This window comes from Ursus arctos, unplaced genomic scaffold (genome assembly GCF_023065955.2).
Source record: "Ursus arctos isolate Adak ecotype North America unplaced genomic scaffold, UrsArc2.0 scaffold_6, whole genome shotgun sequence".
NCBI lineage: Eukaryota > Metazoa > Chordata > Mammalia > Carnivora > Ursidae > Ursus > Ursus arctos.
In genome coordinates, this window is record NW_026623078.1 from 58029101 (window position 1) to 58052109 (window position 23009).

At 43.5% G+C, this 23009-nt stretch overlaps 1 protein-coding gene across 1 annotated transcript in view; it reads right to left on the minus strand.

Moving 5' to 3' along the window:
* Positions 1-20657, minus strand: part of RSPO2 (R-spondin 2) — a 148027-nt gene extending 127370 nt beyond the window's left edge. Inside the window, exons 1-2 of the mRNA XM_026495568.4 lie at positions 20159-20657; positions 19506-19771 (exon numbers count right to left, since the gene is read on the minus strand). Of these exons, the coding sequence (XP_026351353.2) occupies positions 19506-19599 (94 nt within the window). The 5' untranslated portion in view covers positions 19600-19771; positions 20159-20657. The remainder of the gene's footprint in view (positions 1-19505; positions 19772-20158) is intronic.
* Positions 20658-23009: the final 2352 nt, after the last annotated feature.

Sequence of the window (23009 nt, forward strand, 5' to 3'; positions counted from 1 at the left end):
TGCTGCATCAATTAAATTCTTAAAAGTTCAAATATATTGGGCATAATCAGTAAGAAAAATTTTCACTATTTTCTAGTTATAATCATGTAACTAAAAAACGATTGGATACAGCCTAACATTCTGTTATTAAATGATAAAATTTTAGTGTAAAATACTGTGCTATACCTTTGGTATAGGCTTTCAAAACATTTGTGAGTAAGAAATCTAAGGACCACTTTATAGTCCATGTTTTTTTATTTTTTATTTTTTGATTTTAAAGATTTTAGACAGAGAGAGAGAGCACATGTTCACAAGCTGGGGGAGGGGCAGAAGGAGAGAATCTTCCAGCAGATTCCCTGCTGAGTGCAAAGCCCTCCACTCAACCCCCGACTGAGATCATGACCTGAGCTGAAACCAAGAGTCTGACACTTAACCAACTGAGCGGCTCACGTGCCCCAGATTTTAGAGAAAGAAAAAGCGAGCAGAGGGGAGGGGCAGAGGGAGAGAATCCTCAAGCAGACTCCCTGCTGAGCATGGAGCCCATCTGGGGGTTCAATCTCAGGACCCCGAGATCATGACGTGAGCCAAAATCAAGAGTGGGACGCTCAACCAACTGAGCCCCCCAGGCGCCCCTCGTGGAGTTCATTTGTGTCTCCATTTTCATGAACTCTTCCTAGAGCAGCATTTCTTCCCCCTCTGAACCTAGAAGACATTTCTTATCTGCCTTATTCTTGTATCATTCTTAGATTTTTGACAGACTGCTATTGATAGCCTGCATTTATTTGTTCAGAAATTATCTCTTTCTTCGATAACTACAACAGACTAGGCATTGTGCTGAGCACTGAAGACCGCGTGAGCAAGCTCCCGCTTCTTTGCAGCTTATGTTCTAAAAGCTGGACGGGGCTTCGGACGGGATAGAATTGGAAAGGGCCATGCAAGCTTTTTTTCAAGCTTTACTGAGGTAAAACTGGCAACTGAATGTGGAGTATTACTAAAGTGTCCACGATGGTTTGGTAGACACATGCATTGTGAAAAGATTCTCCCCATCAAGTTCATTAGCACATCCATGACCTATTTACCGCTGTGTTTGGGCTGAGAACAAGTTCTACTCTCTTAGCCAATTTCAGTTATAAAAATAGTGTCTATAGTCACATGTTTCACATTAGATCCTCAGACCTTACTCATAACTGAAACTATTACCTTTTACCAACCTCTCCCTATTTACCCCACACCTCAGCCCCTGGCAACCACTTTTCTCCTCTATTTCTATGAATTCGACTTTTTTTTTCTTTTAGATGCCACATACGGGATGCTATGCAGTGTCTGTGTCTGTCTGGCTTACTTCACTTAGCATAATATCCTCCGGAGTCAGCCAAGCCGAAGCAAATGTCAGAGTCTCCAGGGCTTAACACAAAAGTTTCTTGCTCACAGAGTCTGGTGTGGACGTGCAGCTGGGAGGCTTCCACAGGCCATTCTGGGACCCCGGCTCTGTTCACTCGGGGGTCCTGTCATCCTGGGGTGGGAGGCAGTGTGGGCGGAGAAGTGGGGCTGGATCCTCTGCCCCGAGTTGGAATAGAGACTTTCCCAGAGGAGATGAACGGGATCCAGGTTTAGAAGTAAATATATCACTTCTGCATACTTTCCCTACAAACCCCGGGCCCATAGTCACACCCAGGTACAAGGAAAATATACTCTAGCTACACGTGCGAGAGGCAAAAGAAATGGGTTGACAGATACGGTGTTCTCTGCTACAAGAACCAAATTCTAGCACGTGATAGAATAGAGGGGACTGGGGCGGTGAGTGAGGCTCCTGGGGTACAAAAAGGAGTCACACGTTCTCAGGCTTAGGCGAGCACACCTGTGCTCCTCACAGACCCCCTCTTACCTCACCCTATCTTGGCCCCAACAGACAGTTTAACTGCAGAAATTAGAACAAGAGGGCAATGTGCTGCTTTAGATGCAGGGACTAGAAAAGGCGCTTGTTATGAAAAGGAGGGAGAAAGATCTTTCTAGACAGAGTAAGCAACAAATGAAAAGGTCCTGAGGCAGGAATATTGGTTAGAGGGTTTGAGAAAGAGAAAGAGACCAATAGGACTGAGAAACCAAAGGAGAGTTGGAGACATAAGCAGAAACCAGGTCACATGGAGCCTTCGGATCTGAGCAAGGAGTTTGGATATTATTTCAGGTATCACAAAAAGCTCTTAAGTAGCAGAATCAAAGGCTCTGACTTTTGTCTTATAAGCAATCCCTCCGAGCACCCTGTGGAGGATGGACCACAGGAAAAGCCACTGGAAGCCTGCCGACATGTTTCCGGAGGGAGATGGGGAGAACACAGTCTACAAAATGGCAACAGACTTGGAAGAGGGATTCAAAATATACCAGAGGGAGCATAAAGAGAACCCGAGGTATTGCTCAGAAATGAGAAATAAAGGTTTAAGCAACCAAGTGGATATTAATGTTTTGTGGAGCCAGGAAAAGAATATTCTTTTCATTTAAATAGTGAGTTTCCTGGGGAGAAAAGGAGAGGCTTCTCTTCTCAAGAATAATCCAACAACGGGTTTTAAAGATGTATTTTAGAGATAGAGTGTGCACACAAGAGGGGGAGGGGCACAAAAGGAAGAGGAGAGAGCATCTCAAGCAGACTCCCTGCCGATCACAGAGCTGGATGCAGGGCTCGATCCCACAATCCTGAGATCATGACCTGATTTATGTACATATATACATATATGTAATTATATACACACGTATACATTTATAGACACATATATATATATGAAAAAAATCAAAGTTCAAGGCAATAGGCATCCCATCTCCCACCTAAAAAATAAGCATCAGTGCAATATTCTGGAGAACAATTGGCAGTAAGATCAAAAGACTCACCTTTCCATCTTGGTGGTTAAGAGCATGGTGGGATGCGATGCCTAGACTGATATTCTAGCTCTAACATTTACTAGTTCTGTGAACTTGTGCAAGTTATTTACTTTCTGTGCTTCAGATTCTTTCTCTGTAAAATGGCTAGAAAAATAGAGCCTACCTTACAGGTCATTTTAGGACTAAATAAGATAACATGTAGCATAAAGAACTATGCTTGGCACAAAAAAAAGTGCTCAGTAAATATGACGAGTATATTAGTTATTACATCCAGTTCTGCACATGATTCCTAAGGGGAAATGGTGTAAAGGGTGTTCATATCAGTTCATTTCATGGTGAGCAACTTACAATGGTTGTTATAAATAAGGTAATTGAAATAGTTAGGAATATATGCTTATGATATAGGTTTAAAATCTTGTATTTATGTAGAAGGGAAGGAAACAACCAGAGGGATAAAAACCAAGACGTTAACAGTGGTTATCACTGAGTAGAAAGATTATTGGTCATTTTGGTTTTCTCACTGTTCTATTTTCCAAATTTCCAAAGATGAATAGACATTGGATTTACAGCCATAAAAAACTCTGCACTTATCGTGGGGATCACTTCGTGATGTATAAAAATAACTAATCACTATGATGTACACCTGAAACTACAGGGATATTGTGTGTCAGTTTTACTCCGTTAAAGAGAAACCGTCCAGTTAGTGCTGGTTTTGTAAACTACTTACACCGAAATGGTGTCAAGTCCTTACCATTTGCTTCCAGGACGAAGCACCTGAATGTCTCAACAAGATGGGGGGTTTATTACCAAAATAACTTGCAAAACCAAATGAAAGAAAAATGGGGTCTGACGGACATGAACTCCTAGCCCTGATTAGTGGATGTGGCTCAGCTGTTCTCTTAAAAACATACAGTTTGAAGGGGTAAAGAAAAAAAAAAGTCATTCCCAAACTTTCATTAGTAAAAGCAGCTAGGTGCATGCCAGTGCTATTTTCCTGGATTGCAAAAGAACCAATCTCTTCGGTTCACAATACTTCTTGCTCCCTTAAAGTACCACAAAGGCACTTTGCTTGGAAGAAAAGCACACACCGAAGTGTTGTGTTTCTCCAGCAACAGGTTTGTTCTTGGGAGCCATGTATTAAAGGTGTCTATGTTCAAACTTTCTGGCAGGCTCTTTAATACAGTCTTCCTCACAGACATGCGTGAATTAAATTTTCAACTTCACTAAACTGGTACATGTGCATATTACAGGTATCCTTCACTGAGTAATATAAAAGCAATGCCGGTGGTAACTTGACCAGTAGCAACAAGCTGTTTTCAGACGGCTATAGGAACGATTCTGTAATTAGAGCCAGCTGCAGCTCCTAAGGAGGAGGAATGGTAATTTTTTTTTTTTTTACAACTTTACTGCCACTTACCCACTGAAGACATAGAATCTCTAGACCCTTTCCCGATATGCCTGCAAACTCAAGACTACACAACCGAAAACATGCTACTGACGGCCGTAGAGAGCACATCCTAAGTGGCTGCCATTCAGGCCAAGCTTTAGGGGAAACTTTAATCCTCCTCAGGTGACGTTACTTGTATTCTGCAACAACCAGCTGATCTCCTCAAATATTTTCCTTCCTCCCTCTGTAAGCCTTTCAGAGAGTGTGTAAGTAGCACAAAGTACTGTTTTTCTACCCAGTGAGCCTCACATTACACCAGGCTGAGGCTACCGTGTGTTCACTCAGGAGCTTCTCTAAAAGCTGTTAACAGAAAACATTATCAGAAGATGTCTAATAGAATTCAGGTTTCCAGAAGGCTTGCGTTTCATTCTTGTTAGCAGAAGCCAAAAGGGTTGTTTTGATGTCATTTGACCACTAACGTTTCAGTAGGCAGAAACTATCGGAAAATTTTGCCTCCTCCGACAGGCAACGGCCTGAAACAAATCAAAGCATTTTATTTGCTTGCAGTGAAGTTAACCCGCTGGCCAAACACGCATCCACTCCTTCCTCTGAACGTTGGCCATTAAAGGGGAAGAGTGAGGCCTATTGCCTGCTTTTCCTATAAGAACTGTGTTTTGGGGCACCTGGGTGGCTCTGTTGGTTAAACGTTTGCCGTCGGCTCAGTGCATGATCTCAGGGTCTTGGGATCGAGCCCCACATTGGGCCCTCTGCTCAGTGGGGAGTCTGTTTTTCCCTCTCACTCTCCCTCTGCTTGTGTGCGCTCTCTTTTAAATAAAATCTTTAAAACTAAAAACAAGAAACAAGAACTGTGTTTCATAGTAACAAAGTATCTATGGTTGGAAAAGAACAGTTTTTTAAATAGGATTTTCGCTAATAAATGTCAAAGGAATAAAATTAGGGGGAAAACCTATTTTGTAACACCTCATGAAACTGATGATTCAGCAAAAGTCATCAATGGAAGAAACCATTCAATGACAGGTTAATGGGAACCTTCAAGTGGAGGGATCAGGCTGTTTTACCACAGGAATCCAGAGATTCATCTTAGCATCACCAAGACTGGCACAACGGGGTGTCGGGGGCTTCCGGATGTGGGGTAGTATGAAGCACACACACCACCTGTGAGGTGTTCTAGCCAAGAGAGTGGAATTCCAATCTAATCAAATTTTCAAGGTAAGCTTCTAGTTTACAAAAATATGGAGGATAGCAGAATAAGTCAAACGCCCCCCGCCCCCCACCATAAGGGAGCAAATGGAAAAACCCAGAACGTCATTCTGCAGAAAACTGACCTGATTTTTTTTCCCCAGTAAGTCAATGGCATGGGAAGGAAGTACTGGTCTAGAATCAAAGGAACTCGAAGAACCTACCAACCAAGGACCGTGAGCGGGTGCTTTGTGAATGCGGATCCATACATACCAGCTGCACGAAGACATTTGAGGCAATTGGTGAAGTCTAATTATATACTGATTAAGAGATGTTACCAAGTAATAACCAATTAACCACTGTGAATGACCTTGTGGTTTGGGAAGAAAAGTCCATATTTGTAAGACATGCATTCAGAAATACTTAAGGTAAAAATAGAGATTTGCTTTATAAGCATAAATAAAAAAGAAACTAAAGAGTAGATGAAGTGTGGCAAAATCTCAGTATTTATTCAATTTGAGCGACGGGCATATGGAGAGTTATTATGTACCCTCCCTGCCTTTGTGTATGTCTGAAAATTTTCACATTTAAAATGTGAGAACAGGGCACCTGGGTAGCTCAGGTCATGATCCCAGGGTCCCGGGATCAAGTCCCCTGTCAGGCTCCCCACTCAGCGAAGAGTCGGCTTCTCCCTCTGCCCCTTCCCCTGCTCATGGGCTCTCTCGCTTTCTCGGCGTGCACGCTCTCAAATAAATCTTTAAAAAATAAAAAAAAATACGAGAACATTTAAAATAATGTTCTACTAGCAAATGAGTATGAATATAACAATATTGGATGTCACTCAAAATCCAAGGGAACTGATTTAAAATACCTCTAACACCAGAAGCAACGTACTGTAGGACAATATGGAGACTGTAGTAATGTTCCGCAAAGGATGCTCACAGCTCTTGGAGTTCACTCAACCTCAATAGGAAATCAGTAAAACAGATTTTTCAACTCCAGCTAAACAATAAGAGCCAATTTGATTCATGGTTATTTGAAAAAATAATAAACACACTCAGGTGATTCTTGGGATTTGTACAGTTTCATAGAACTTCAGAGGTGGGAAAGAATTTGAAGTCTTCTAGTCCATACCCTATAACCCTTGTCTAAATCATCTTCACCCCTCAGGCCACTATGTGCCCAAATCGAGGGATCCGCTAATATCATCCTGTATGTACAGCACATAGTCTAGGAGAGATGGGACAGCTGAATGCAATCATTCTACTTCTATTGCCATTAATACCAATTATTAAGGTATAATTAACACTTATTCCGCTTATTCATATTCCTTATGAAAATGAGGACATAAAGAACCTAAAGGTCTGGCACAGGTTAGGACTTGGCTTTGGATTGACACGTGTCCCTCAAAAAGAAATGCAGTTCTAATCGCCAATAACTACGAATGTAGACTTATTTGGATATAGTGCCTTTGCAACTGTAATCAAGTTAACATGAGGTCATTGGAGTGGGCCCTCATCCAACGTAACTGGTATTCTTGTAAAAAGGAAGAGAGACCAACACAGAAGGGAGACAGCCATGCGAAGCTGGAGCAGACATTGGAGTTAGGCAGCCAACAGCTAAAGAACGTCTGGAGCTTCCAGAAGCTGCAAGAGGCCAGAAAGGATTTTCCCCCTCTGCAGTCTCAGCTGGTACATGGACTACTAACCCCTTAATGTTGGACTTCTAACCTCCAGAAATGGGAGAAAATTAACGTCTGTTCTCTTAAGCCACCTAGTTTGTGGCACCTGTTACAGCAGCCCTCGGAAATCAATACAGTATTGTAGCACGTGCTGCCGGCGCACTTCTAAAAGTCATGACATCCAGATCGGAACAGAACACGGGTGCGAGCTGGGGACCTTCCTCTGCCTCATTCTTCAATCTAATCCTCTTAACGTAGCCAACTACTTTTTGCAACTGTATTACATCATAACCTCAGGAGGAGTAAAAAATCAATGATAACCCCTTGTCGCCAACATCCTAGTCCTCCCTTGTTGCTTCTTTGATCTTAAAAACTCTACATTTGTTTTCTCTTAAAATTTCATTCGTAAGTTCATTTTGTCATGTCCAGCCATCGGCATCTTCTTGTAACCCATCAACCAACATGGAAATGTCCCGTTCAACTTCACAGCATGCAGAAGTGTGGTTGGTAATATCTGCTGTCTTCAACCTAATCCTTAATAAAATATCGCTCCAAACAAGGCTGATAAGAGTCCTTTTCTAGACCAGAGTGGACAATTCATTACTCCCCGCTCTCAAACATAATTCAGTAAGTAACATTTGATGATATACCCGCATTTCTCTACCTTTCCCAAAAGGATTTTTACAGCCGATTATATTTTCCTAAGTGCAAGCTATTATTAATGAATTTTGGTCAAACACTTATTTATCTTCCAGTCTAGTAAACCTATTCAAGAAAGCAAAATATTTGTATGGCATAACCCATGCTGGCTACAGCTGCATTGAAATCTGGCTTTCTTACAATGAAGCATTCTAGAAATTGACATAATGGTCATGTAAGAATTGAGAAATAGGTCTTCTTTCCTTTTTTTGGGGGGGGGGGAATTCAGATTAAACTTCACTATCTATAGTATTGTTTATTACAAGCGTTTAAAATGATGACTCAGAGGCATATGATGCAGAATCCAATGAAGTAATTTTGTTTAGTATTCTGCTTAGAAAGATAAGAGTCTTATAATTCAAGTCAATAGTTGTCAACAAGAATTTCTACTTAAGTACCTAGTAGATGCCAGATGCATTACAGATGTGATCATGGTGTGAATGGTCCTTAGAGATCCCTCAACACTCAGTACAGTCACTGGCTTTACAACACTCTTAAGAAATACCCTCTGTTAAAAAAAAAAAAAAAGAAAAGAAAAAGAGAAAAGAAAGAAAAAGAAGAAATACCCTGTTGTTGGAAAAAGGCAATCTCCAGACATCATCAAGAAAGGGTCTCTTCCATTAATGAATAGTTCCCTATATACACCTGGAAATTTCCTATGAGCCTCCTTCATTTTTCCCCTAATTCCAAAAGTTAGGATAAATCACATCCTTTTTCCACATGACAGGCCACAAGTCTTGAACAGGAGTGATCTTGTTCCCGCCCTTTCTTCCCCTAAGTCCAGGCTCTCCCATCTCTTCAAAACTTTCAAAATTCAACAAAGAGAGATCTCCTTGAAGTTTGCCAAAGACTTTACAACAGTTAGTACTGAGCCACTTTCACATCAAAGTCATGTTGCTCACCCACAGCAGTTGCAAAGGACCAATTATCTTATTTCTGCATAAGGGAGCAACCACATTGTGCCAAATTCATAATTTTGGACAATTTTCAAGAGACAGTTTCCAAACCCTAGGTCACTTTACAGAATAGTATTTAAAGGCGGGACAAAAAAAATCATTCGTAAGTGACAAGATTCAGTCAAGAGTCACATCAGCCACTGCAAGATTTATTGACCAGCAGACGCTGTGGTCAATGGCTTCCCTAACCAACCAACCAACCTCAACCCACTAATCATGTTCCTGGGAACCACAGCTGTCCATTATCAAACAACATTTCAGTTTTTAAGTTAGTCAGTCTCCTAACTTTAACAAAGTTTCTGTATTACACTAACCTGACGGAAGGACAGTGACCACAAGGTATCATTCACCAGTAGAAGGAATGCTACAGATAGGAAGCCCTAACTTCTCCCAAAACATTGGACAGATTCCAGATCCTTAAATAGAAAATTTTAAGCTAGTTTGCTCGTTCCGCTCACCCAAACTACAGCTGTTCACTTCTACTTCCTTTTATCTACTTAGAAGAGCCCAGAATACCCAAGAGTTCCTCAAAATTCCCCTATAAACCTGACCCTTACACACACACGTGCACGCACACACACACCTTCCAAGAACAAAAAACCTCTAAAACATTAAGACTCAAGCATCAAGAACTAGCGTTAATTTTAAAGTCGTCTTCTACCTACAAGAACTACCCAGAGGGCATGACAAGCCAAAGACCAGGACTCCCTTAATTTATATCTCGTGATGGTAAACTTGGAGCCCCAGGTGCAGTTCTTCTCAATCTACTGGGCTGCCAAGGGTTTTTTCATTCAGCGCGGAGTCGTCAAGGACCACTGATGGTGTTGGAAAAGAACAAAAAGATACCGTAGTTATCCCAAAAAGGCTATGGTGGGGGAGGCACGATGGGGACAGGATCTGCCGCCTGGTCACAGGGATATTGACTTCACTATGATTCAACTCAACTGAAAAATGGTCTGGGGGGGGGTGGCGGGGGGGAAGTGTGATAAATTCGCAAGATCGTAATGATGATCCAGCAGCTCCCTCACCATTAAAAGCCAGCTTTTATCTACAAGGAGGCATTAGAACACAGCTGGTAAGATGAACAATTAGGAGACAGAGAATTTTTAAATCATCCATCAGACTTCATTACATGAGGAGGAAAGAGAACCTTTAAAAAAAAATTAGATTTTTCAAAATAAGATGGGACAATTTCACTATTCTCAACAGCAAAAAGGTGAGAGATTCATTATAAGAAATGGATATTCTCCATAAAGATTAAAGAATTTGGCAAACAATTAATTGGCAAGTATTAATTTGCAGTTGTTTTGGACAATTCCCAATTTTACCAGTTGTTTGAATTTTCAGGTACGCCCTTCATGGAAAAAAAGGTTTTTGTTTTTGTTTTTTTAATAAAACTAACGTTTTCCAAAGTGACCATAGACGCTGGAATCTACCTCTGAGTTGACATAATTTTTATCTCACAGATCTGAAAACTGTGAGGTTGGTTAAGTTTGCCTTTCGGTGAGGCTTTGTCAAAAGGATTAGGGACCCAAACCAGAAATGCCCCAGTAAGTCCGAAAGGTCTTTATTTGTTCCTTTTTTCTTCGTCTGTGTGGATATCAAGATAATCACAGCGTCACTCTTACTGGAGAAAGCAGTTTTCCCACCTGAACCAGCGGGACACAGCAAAGGAAGCACACACCCTACAGAACAGCAGAGAACAAAGCACAAGGAAAAGAATGCAAAGTGTGCCCTCTATCGGTCTTTGAGTCTTAATTGCCAAATGGCTGGTTGGCAAGTTATCTCCAGCAGCAGGCGAGACACGAAGGCCATCCTGGTAGAAGAATTATCAAATGTGCTGACCCGGCAGCAAACGCCTAGCAGAAGCCCCCTGGACCTGAACTGGAGAATGTTCTGGTTCTGACCCATCTGTGAACCGGCAGCACAATACAGAGGAGTCCCGTCAGGGCCCGCGGATGTCATCAGCTGGGAAACCACAACGGCAATGTCTAAGGGCTTCATATTCTGCTTTATTAATGAGATAACTAGACCACATGAGAAGAGGATTTTAACAAAAACCCCTTATTCTGTGTATTTTGTACTTCGACAAACTTTTTAGAGGAATTGAGAGAATTAAATATCCATTGTCTTCGAGTAAGGGATCAATAGCTAAGTAATTATTCACTGAGATAAGTCTTGAGATAGCGCTTCTGATGTTCCCTCACATTGTGTAATATATACACGGCAAATGGCTGGAAACCCACACCTGGAAAACAGAATTTTAGAAAACAAATGTGTATATCAATTTGAACCAGCCATTTGGCATCAGGCTAATTAAGAAGGTCTACCTCCTATTCCTTTAGGAGCTTATTGAAGGAAACGGATGAATCAGGGCCATTTTCAGACTTTAGTGAAAGCTTTAGATCCTCTCTACCCTAAAAAAGGGGGGGGGTTGCATTTGGTTTCAGGGGACTCACAAAAACCCTGCCTCCATGTCTGGACCCCAAGTTAAGAAACCCTGCTCAAAAGAAATGTGCTAAATACGTTAAACTCTAAGTGCCCTTACGAGCCTCCAAGTGATGAGAACTGAAAGATTTTAAATAAGTGTTAAGGGTTTTCCCCAAGCAGCTAGGTAAGAAGGAAAGCCACCTATAATTAGTTTCTCTATATTTTAAGAGTAAAAGAATATTTAATAGCTTTTCTCTAATCTTGATTGGTTATTCTGATGGTATAACATATGAGTATACATTATATATATATACACACACACACACACACATACACACGTTGACACATCTGCATGAGCACACACCTACAGACACACGTATTTGTTCTGGCAACTGGGATACAAGAAATAAGAGGTTCCTCAAAGTTATACAAAAATAATTATCTTTAAAAAACAAAGAATGATAAAAAAAATTGAACAATACAAGCATGCAAAATTTTTTTAACCAGATCCCACTTGTGGTCCTATATTACAGTTGCCCACCTAGTCAGCCTTCAGTTACTTAGCATTGTTATTTTATTAGCACAATTAGGAGTTGTAGAAGTTCTGAGGTCAATAGAATTCTGTGGTTCAAAGAACTCCTGAATGGGTTCAAAGGTGGTTTTTTTTTAAATGAGCATTTATGTTGGACATGTACTGTGTCCAGGAAAAGCCAGGGAATTCAGGAGAACTGCATTCTAGTTCCAGCTACTTTCCACTTAACCATTAGTTTTTAAAATCACATTTCACCTTCCAATTCTGTCGAACTGGTCGTGCCTCCTCCAAACAGTGAAATGGCAATGCTCTCCCAGAAGACACTGTACAGAAAAAGAACTATGTCCTCTCTTGACACCTACAGAAGAATTTATTCTCATACACACACCCCCACGTCTCCCATAGATCGGTCTGCATAGCTCTGGTGTACTCAAGGCGCAAACACAAGGATGCAGTTTGGAAAGTTTTCCTGCACTATGTACATTATTAATATCATTGCTTTTTAGGAAGAGAAATACCACTTTTATTTTCCCCTAAATGATTATTCCCATGGGAAAAGTGTTTGGGGGTGAAAAAAGTCAAATCTCTGGTTGACCCTTTCTCTAGAAGAAATGCTTTTAAAATATAGATTACCCCACCCCAGAATTTCCCTTTCCCTGCCCCAAACTCCCCGGCCATGTGGAGTGCTCAATCATTCAAATAAAGTGGTACACAGATACGCCAACAGGCATCAGTGTGCTCCACGAAATTCTGAAAATTATCAGAAGAGACTTCAGAAAGAGGGCTGGGCTGGGGAGGCTTTTCTATCTTGATGGTTTTTGTCTTTCAACTTTGAAGACAAGCCAATAATGAGATGATACCTAAGAATGCATTCCAACTTCAACTATGTGCAAAGAACTTAGAAATTAAAAAAAAAAAACTTCTCATTAAGTCACCAAAATTATTTTAAGGGCAAACAAAATCTCGTCGTCAATGGCTTTGTTCAGCCACCACTTGTGGAGAAGCACTCTGCAAGGCCGGCTTCGGGGACACAGAGACAAATCTGCAGTGCTGTCCTAGAGGAGACTGAAATACAGGAAGGAGAAGACATTTGGCAAAATAACCAGAATAAAGGGGAAAATAAGAGCATGCTTGAAGAGTGGTACAGAAAGCTGAGAAAGCTATAAGGGAATAATGGATTTTGGCTTCAGGGAAAAAAGGCAGAAAATTCCGGAGGGGGGGGGTTGCTAAAGGCAGGGACTTCAGCTGGGCATGCAGATGTTCAACTTCAAAACCTCAAAACACGGGGCGCCTGGGTAGCGCAGTCGTTAGGCGTCTGCCTTCAGCTCAGGGCGTGATCCTGGCGTTCTGGGATCGAGTCCCACATCAGGCTCCTCCACTATGAGCCTGCTTCTTCCTCTCCCACTCCCCCTGCTTGTGTTCCCTCTCTCGCTGGCTGTCTCTCTCTGTCAAATAAATGAATAAAAAGTCTTGAACAAAGAAAAACCTCAAAACACATGGTGTGTTTGGAAATGGAGTAACCCGGTAAAGCTAAAGCGTGTAGCACTTCCAGGATGGTGGAAAGTTGGAAAGGAGCTGCCACTAGGTGGTGGGGACAGCCTCGAATGCTGTGTGAAAGAGGCTGGCACGGTTTCTGTGATCAGTGTGGAGACCTGGAGGGTTGGGGTTTATTAACAGAAGTCACATGATCAGATCCGTGGCTGAGAAACCTTCAACAGGGCAGCATTGAGTGAAGGATGGAGTAAAGAAGAAGTAGATGCTGGGAGAGGAGTCCGTGAGGGTCAGAGCTAGGAAGTACTTTTGGGAATGGAAAGGATGGGGTGGATATAAACCTTTCTGAACTAGACTAAGACCAAATGAACCAATGAAAGAGACAACAGGGAAGACAAAGGCTACAGGGAGGCTTTCAGCCTCGACTCCTACAAACCTCATGAATAGAAGAAGAAACACAGGTGGAAAACACATTTGGGAGAGGGCACAGAAGGGGCAGGAGTTGTCAAGTTTGCGTGTGCACAGAACAGATTATCTATCCGTATACAAGGGCGCACGGCCTATCTATCCATACAGCAGTAGTTGGGAGTCAGAGGGGAATAGAATCTGAAGCTAAAAAGAAAAAAAAAATTTTAAGTTGAAGCTGGAGTTGAAGGACTTTACATGGAAGTAACAGTTGAAGATACAGGGATGGGTAAAATCCCTTGAAGGGAAAGAATAAAGGAAAATGAACACTAGTCTACACCTTCTCTGAATGAGGGGACCAAATAAGAGAAATGGGCAGACTATGGGAAGCAAAATTAGAGTGTGAGGTCACTAGTCAGAGGAAGAGACTTTCTTTGGAAAGGAGGGATATCTCCAGAGGAAGCAGCCATGGAGGGCTGTCGCGATGTTGGTGGCCTCGCAAGAAGGTGACTATAAGGAGGACTGTTAAGAAAATCTTTTCAATGAAGTGGTGGATGCAGAAGGCAGATTGTAACTGACTAAAGGGTGAATGGAACAGGATTGTGAATCAAGAGAAGGGAAGGGGACGAGTGAAGAAAAAGGGAAGAGATTGGAAAGCAATGCAAAGAAGAAGGAAATTTAGAATTTTAGGATTGTAGGAAAGCAACATGCTTCTGGCATGGAGAGGTCCTAGAAAAGAGCAGAACAGGTTGGGGGCAGGCCTTAGGAAGAATAAAAACACACTCCCGTTACTCATTACCTCTCCCCTTCCCCCATCCCTTCCTGGTCCCACCGTCTAGTCTGGGAAAGAGGACAAGAGAGTAACTGGGAAAGAAGAGTGAAAATCCTTCTTAGTTCCAAAGATCTGATTTCCATAGAACCCCTTTCTCTCCAAGCCCACAAATGCACATACACCTGTATGTATATATCCCTCCCTGAACATAGATCTAATTATATACATTGAGTGTTCTCTTCAGCATTAATTAGCACCTTCTGTATTTATTCCAGCTAAAATTATGACAATGTATGCACATGGACGTGCAACACCGTACCTATGATTAATCCTTGATTGTTGCAGATAATGGGAAAAAATGATGACATTGGTCGGGGGGGGAGAAAGTTTAAAACTATTTTCATCCCAGGGCTTATCATCCCCTTTTAGCACAGTGGTTATCAAACATTATATCAAATGATTTGTCTGTCATTTATTTCCTGCACTCAGGAGGGGTAGGAGTGCTTATCCCCAAGGATGCGGGGAGGTTTAAAAGGCAGTCAGTTGGAAGGAACAAAGTAAAAATTATCCTGGGTAATCCATACACTGGCCGGTTAGTCTCTTAATAAATCAAGAAGTGGTTTTGCATTAAGGAATTAGAAGTGTCATTTCCAACTTGTGATTCCGCAAATATTGGATTCTACCCGAGCTGGATTTATAAGCAGATAAAGCCAGAATTAAATGGAGGCCCGGGGGAACATCACCTATTCTGAATCACTTCCAAATTTCAGTAGCATAATAAAAGTTTGGTGGAGACACAGCAGTTTTTTAACCTTTGTGCCCTGGTAAGATACTAGGCAGAAAAAACCCAGAATTAGGCTAGAAGAACAAAACAGCTCATTCACAGAAGAGAAGAAAAGAGCGTATTTACATGCAAAGTTAAACATCACAAGAGATTTTCGGAAATACTCTGGAACTTAAAGGTAATATACAAGACATATTTTAAAGCTTTCTCATTTAAGTGTAGGTAAATATGTTCCATGTGACCTATCATCTGTGTTTTTGAAAGAATACCAACGAGAAATACGCGATCATTAACAGCGCTTGTAAAGCCAAGTATCTCCAAATATCTTCATTAAATTTTAATTTAGCCCGATAGCATTTAAGAGAAAATGTTTAGGTTTTTCACCAACCTCAGTTACCAGATACATACCACACTGTTGGCGATAAACACTTCAGTTTCACGGAAGAAGCCAAATCTAATCTTAAGGAAAATGAGAGGTTTCGGAGGGAGAAGCCGAGGCTTTACTATGGAAAAGGCTAGGCGGGAAACATTTGTCCTACTATGCCCCCTACCATCCAACCACCGGAAACTCCAATTACATATCTGGGAGCCTTGCTGCTTTTTAAGGAGTTTTATCAAGAAGTTTTCATAGATCCCTGGTTAAAATATGATTGGGCATATAAACAGAAGGAAGGAGATAGAAAATTAAGTCGCTGAATACCAAGCTCAAGAAATCCCAGAAACCATAATAAAGTTATGATTTGTCCACCCACCTTTCAGTAATTCAGCCTGAAATGTGGCTTACAACCATTCCAAGAGATGAAACAAATGTGCCCAGTTTACCCTACAAATAAACCGTAAGTGGTTCCAAGACAGGTACAGGCAGGGGGTTAACAGTAGCTAATAATGGCCACGCTTCTGAGTGAGAGGGTGGGGTGAGGGGGGCAAGGAGTTACAACTGTTACCATGTAGACAACATGTGAATTGTCAACCAGCTTTTCAAAATGTTGGCATGTGCCTCCTCTCTGCACAATTTTCATTCTCTGTTGTGTTTGTGCCTAAATAAAAATTAATGCTTCCAGGCCCTATTAATGATTATCAAATATATTTTTATTTTAGAATTTTGTTTTCTAAAGAAGGGGAAGAAAGAGTGTAAGTGTTGTTGTTTAGGATGGTCTCCCCCATACTAGGTTTGGCCAAAAGTAGGGAAGGTTGACGTTCTATTCTCTCAATCCTCTGGCTCTATTTTGAAATAGAACATACAGTTAAATGATATATTTGCTCTCTATTCCAAACTGGATGCAATTGATTTTAACTGACTAAATTATCTAACCTCTGCCAAGAATTTTATTTCATTAAGAAAATGATATTATAGAGCATCTGAGATCACAGAGCAGACTAAACATAAAGCCAAAGGAGTTCTGAGAACACTCCACAGTGAAGGTTTGATTATTTGCAGATGGAATATAGAAGAAGAAAAAAAATCAGCTCGCAGGCATCAGCCTAACCAATCCTGGTATCACCGCTGCCTACACAGTAGCACAAAGCCAAGAAAATACCCGATCTTCTAAGCCACAACACGCTTTTTTTTAAGGTACTAATCACTTTTCTCCCTAGAAAGTAATATTTAACTGCCACTATCCAAAACAAAGGGAAAAGGGGAAATGTTGGTACCACAATAGGCTCTAGTATGTCAACTGTCACTGCTGACATGATTTGGCCAGTGGTCAAGCATTCACCAAGGAACTAATTTAAATCAATCTCCTTTGGGAAAGCCAATTGTTTGGTACACACAACAATTGGTGTAGAATCAATCAGTGGACATGAGATCAATTAAAACCAGCTTAAGTTTGTGAAGAGGGACAATTCACACAACCTGAGTTAGATCTCTATTCATTTCAATACTCTCACAATGCGATCCTTAAGCTTCCTTGCAAAGCAGAAAAGCTACTATCACCCTACGCTGTCTAGCCAGGCCTTCAAGTAGTTCCACTTTTAATTAAAAACACAGTACACCCTTTGTTGGCACAGATAGTGTGGTCACTTTTAAAAACCGTAGTTATTTTAGCCAGAAACTTGGAATTTGGGAAGGGACAGCTGTTAAGAAAGGGGGAAAAATGCAAACTTCGATAAAATTTTTTTTCTTTACAACCTTACCAATTCACACATAGTTGAAAGTAGTTGAATTTTATTAAATCAAAAGGTTGGTTTGGCAAAAGTTACTATTGTACACTTTAGAACAGGGTTTCTAAGTGTCAGCACTTGGGGCTGGGGAGGGTAATTGCTAGGAGATTTTGCCAAAGCAGCTTTGAAATGAATAGGTTTTGTGTCAGATACCTAAGAAGGCACAGGGCCAACTTCAGAGATGGCTCCGCCCGGGAAGAGCATGCAATACCGCTTCTGGCCGCAGGGGTGCTGTACTGTCCTCTAGCAAACAGCCCCGCGGGGTGAAGTTCTCCCAAAACACTAGATTCCTCCTCCGCCACAATGGGACAGGCAGTGGGGATCAGAAAGACCTCACGGAATTGGTCAGTCATCTAGTAAACAACCACTTGGCAAAGCGTCTTAGGAATTTCCCTATTTGCGCGAACTTTAAGCATCTTCGTTTTTTTCCAATCAAGTAGACAGCACCTTGTGCTGGTAAGAGGGGATAAAGCCTCTCCAAACATGTTTGACCACAGTGTAACCAAAAATTGCCATATCTGCAAGTGACACCTCAAAAGAAAATACCAGGCAGAGAAAGGAGCCAGTGGGGAGAAGGAGTGGAGGAGGAGATGGAAAGGGACATTTCAGGACAAACATCAGTATTAAACTTTCATGGTCTCTGGGAAGAAATTTCCCCCTAGCATTTTTCTGCGAAACGATTTCTGAAAATAAGCATTTTTCCGAATGCCAGGAATGAGAAAAAGAGAAAGGGGCCGACTTTTTAAAAAACCAGATCCGTAGCGTCAGTTGGAGAGCAGAGGTTAGGGATGTCGCACACCACCAGTTATCAGAGCTCTGCCCTCGGGTCCGCCAATCTCCAGCCCTCGGGGTAGGTGGCAACAGCTTAAGGACGTCCTAAAAAGCTATGAAAAGTTAGGGGCAAAGAGCTCTCTCCAAAATCTGGGTGCAGGACCGGAGATTCCATAAAACGAGTTTTAAACATGTCCTATCACAGGCGAGTGCGACGTTTCTATCCCAGGGGGGAAAAAAATCAAAATCTGTTAACTTCAAGACAAATTCTAACCATGCAGGAGTCCAAATTGCTAGACGAAAACGAATAGTTCTAAGGGACTGCTGGGCACCTTCCATGCGCCGGGTAATGCGCAGACTGGGTGTGTGTGCGTGCGTTGGGGTGGTGTCTAACCCCCCCCCCCCAGAAGACTTCGTTGTCTCTAGCAACCCTTCCCCTAAAATGCAGCTGGATTAGCTGCAGCCACAGCAGGACTCAAATAGGCACACAGTAAATCTGCCTGAGAGCTAGCGCTCTGAAATCTTTCTGGAGGCTTCCACATGACTTCCCCGCAGCGCACAGAAGTGATGGAGATTGAGGGAGCGGTTAAAAAGCCGCAAGTGAATTTCACTGAGAACAGAAACAGTTACTTTTGAGGGAAGTATACGGAGAGGGCAAAGTCAGGCCTGTCCCCAAAACATCACTCCGCACGCCAGCGCTCCCCAGAAAACCTGCGTACAAGTTGCTGCTCAATGCAAAAAGTTCAATAAATCATTCCACGTAGTCTTCGGTTCCAGAAAAAAAGATCAATTTTGCCCTTTCCCTGTAAATGTAGGTCCTCCAGCTTGACTTGGTACCCCTCCTCAGCGCTCGCGCTCTCTTGCACACTCTCTCTCTCTCTCTCTCTCTCTCTCTCTCTCTCTCTCTCACACACACACACACACACACACGCACAGCTAGGCCGTGTTCAAAGCGATCTGGGGCGCACGTGGGTGGGGAAGGTAGACACAGATAAGCTGCAGGGGAGATGGTTAAGAGGACTAAAAAAAGAGAAAGACAAAGAGAAGAACAAGAAACGGTGGATGCCCGATAAGAAAGGACAGCGAAAGAGGAGTTCAGGAGTAGAAGCGGGGCAGCGAACCGAGTACGGACCGCACCACTTAGCCGCGAGCGCCCGCCGGGCTCACCCGGCTCTCCAGCACGTCTCGCTCCGGCTCGCAGCGCCTTCTGAGGACAGAAAAGACAGCGTTCTGCCGAGTTCAGGGGCCCAGAAAGTGCAGAGCTGCGGCGCGCGCGAGCGGGGTGGAGGGCACTGTCTGCCCAGCGGAGCCGGGGGAGCCCCGCACGAGTGCCGCGACCCGCCCCCACTGCGACCCCACGCACCTCCGGCAGAGTAGGACTCACCTCGCTTACTGCGTCTCCATCGGTTTCCTTGGCAGTGGCTGTAATCCATACAATTCAGGATGATGAGCGCAAAGGAGAAGAGGCGAAACTGCATCTGGGCGGTCGGGCGGGGGAGAGGCTCCTCTCAAAGTCGGGGAACTGGATAGCTCATCCGAGGAGCCGGCGCCCACCGCGCTGCTACGGAAGACGCAGAGGGAGAGTGGCCACTAGCCCGGCGGCCCCGCTCTGGTCAGTTCGGCGCCGTCAGCATCTCTCAAGCCTCGAACCTGGGAGACGAGGAGGAGAAGCAGAGTGGAGAGAGCCCCGAGGAGACAGCTGCCTCTTCGCGCGTCCCAATTTAAGAAAGGGAGGGAGGGGGGCGCGAACCCACCGCTTGGCACGAGCCGCGGGGCAATTTAACCCCGAGCGCACAGCTGCGGGCAACTTGGAGTGGAAGGTGATTTACAATCAGTGAATTAGCAACCTCTGCCGAGCTACGGGCTCCGACCCGGGGGAAAGGGCGTTGGGCGGACGGTCCAGGGAAAGGAAAGAGCTCCGAAGGCACCAAGGGCGCAGGGTTCAAGGAGCCCCCCTCGGCCCTCGGGTCCCACAGTGGGCTAACGCAGCGCGGTGGCCGCGGCGGCCGGACGCGAGTCGCCTACCGTGGCACTTACGTTTCGGACGGTGCGGCGTGCCTAGGCGCGGCGCTCCATCCCGGGCTGGGGAAGCGAGTCGCCTCGCTAGCACGTGGGCTGGGGAAAAGTTTGCAGAGAGGCGCCGGGAGCTCCCGGCAGCTCCGGGATTCCGGCGGCCACCGCGGGTTCGCAGTGCTCTCACGGTCCTCTGGGCTGGCGGTGCCTAGCAGGAGCGCGGCGGGGAGGGCGCGTCAGCAGCCTTGGGGATGCTGCGTCCCCACCGGTGAGTGCGGTCCTCGGGCGACCGGCACGACCGGCTCTCACTCTCTAGGTCCCTGTCCAACCGTGCGGTTTCCCGGGCTCTACTCCACAGCCACTTCACAGTTAGGACGTCTCCCTTTCCAAGCTGTGGGAGACAGAACGCTCCCGCGAGGCCGCAGGGATGTGGCGAGCGCACTTTCCGACGGAGATGCAGCCCGGCTGAGGCTCGGGATGCTTCTATAAGTAGGTGGTGCTGTGGTCCAAGGCATCTATGTCAGGCTGCCTCGGAGTTCCTGGGTCCTAAAGCCAGAAACTCCCGGGTTTCCCTGAGGTCCTAAAGAGCGCTGACAGCTGCCAGCGAGCCCAAGCCCAGGCAAATCCCCTCCGGACTTCCCTGGAGTGCACGGCTAAACTGAAGTGTAGCTGGGGTGGGGGCGCCCCCGGACCGCGCCGGGCGGGGGAGCCCAGCTGACTTCACCCCAAGGCGTCTATTTCGGGCGCTCCGGGGTGGGTTCCATCCCCTGCCCTGCCCTTCCTGCGGGAGGATCTGACTGACAGACGGCTTGTCCTAGACCATCCTTCCTGAGCTCCCTGCCGGGACTGCTGCTCCTGAAAAACTGAGTTTGAACTTGAGCCGCAGCCCGAAAGATACCACACCTCTGCCCCTTTTTAATTTATGTCTGGGCTTTGTTTTCTAGGGAGATCTGTTAGCACGGCTGAAATTAAAATGCGCCCTCGGTGTGGGGAGTGAAAGGCGTATTTCCAATAGCTTTTGCTTATCCTCAGAAGCGTTGTTTCTTGACTTTGTTCCTTCTCCAGAAAAACTTACAAAAACTTGTGGTCGCTTACTTGCAGGACTCAAGAAATTGGGACCTTGCTTCTTTAAAGAAAAGTTCACTTTCCACCGAAGTATTTCTCAGTCATAATCCTCGTCTCTCTCTCTCTCCACCCTCAAAGAGTCCTGATTTAAATTTCTGGGTGCCCTGGCTTTGGGGACTACTGTTAACATACACTTGATGCTACCTGATTTTTTTTTTTTTTGATGCTACCAAATTTCATTCTGTTGAAATCTTCTACCCTGCCCTCATTACTGTAGGAATGAATGTATTTACTCCTTAGGCAAAAGGTAAGGTTTTTTTTTTTGTTGTTTTGTTTTTTTTTACTGCTAATCATGGCAGTATGAATGTTTGTAGATATGACCATATATTAGCATATCCTACCGCTTAAATTTCCTTTTCTATCCCTTCAGCCTCAGATGTTCAGAAATGTAGAAACTTGATACAATCGTGTTGCAACAATAAGACTATTAGAATAGCCATGTTTATTAACCGTTCCATTATTGTCTATCCATAACTATTTTTACAGACATCACTATTACATAACAATATTTATGTGCTAAGAACTTCAGTGTTATTTCCTTTATGCATGCTTGAGAACATCCAAGATAAATCTGAGTTGAGGTCACTGGTCCCATTTCCTAGATAAGAGAATTCAGCCCCTGAGACTGGCCCACAGGGCACAGAGTTGACAAAACACACTGCAGGAACAGTGGATCTGTTTCTCGGCTTTCAGAGTCTTTGATTTTTATCACAGGATTGTAAGCAACTGGAAACATTCAGCTTAGGGAGTGGCCTAGCATTTAGCAGGATGGCTTGGAGAGTCCAGAAGATATCCCTCCATCATCACAAATACCACTCACACGATGCACACACCAAATTTACTGCACTTCTAAAGAAGTTCAATCCGGGGGAGAATAAAGCGCTCTGCCTTTCTGCACAGCTTCGAGACCACTTCAAGATCAGTGGTTACCAGTGTCTTTTAGCATATTTATTTTTTTCTTTTAAAATATTTAAGGGCAAAACGAGCACAAGATCAAGTAGATCTAACTCTACCATTAACCACCTTGGTCACTTTTGGCACCTTTCTAGATCTCAGTTTCCTTGGCTGTATTCTTAGGAAACTAAAACAAGATCTCTTCCATCTCTGCCATGCTCTGGTTCACAATCAATTTTCTATTTCTATCAAGAAGTTTTTGCTTCTATGGGGTCTAACCAGTGTGAGGACAAACACATCGATAGATTTTCAGTGTAGAAAGATGTCATTCATAGTTAAATTACAGACCACTTTCAACCTTCTGTCTTCAAAGATTACTTTCCATAATTTCAATCATTTAGGTAGCACAGTTGGAATTTCTTTAAGCCAGAGAGCCTTTTCAGTTTAGTGAACTTCTAGATCAATTTCATTTAAAAAAAAAGAATTTTAACAGCGCCACTTCGGTTGAAGATTGGTTGGTGTTCTTAAGACAAGAATGGGCTCTGGGAGAAAAGAAGAGTCTTAATTCCTTTGTTCTTGTGCTTGCTCCTGGTCGCTCTGCTCTTTAGTTCTTGGCGTACTTAGAGGCTCGCACGTAATCTCTTAGGGGCCACTTTGTTGATAATGCAGATTTTTTTTTTTTTGCCTTTCACTGAATATTTTTCCTGATTTCAAGAACCCAGGAATGTTCTTGCTACTAAAAAATACAACCCAAGCGGATCCTAAACTATCATTAACTTTAATCCCTTATTTCTGCTTCCTTTCATTTCTAAACTCTGAATGTGGTGTTGAGCCTCAGAGCTCAGTTTCTCCATCT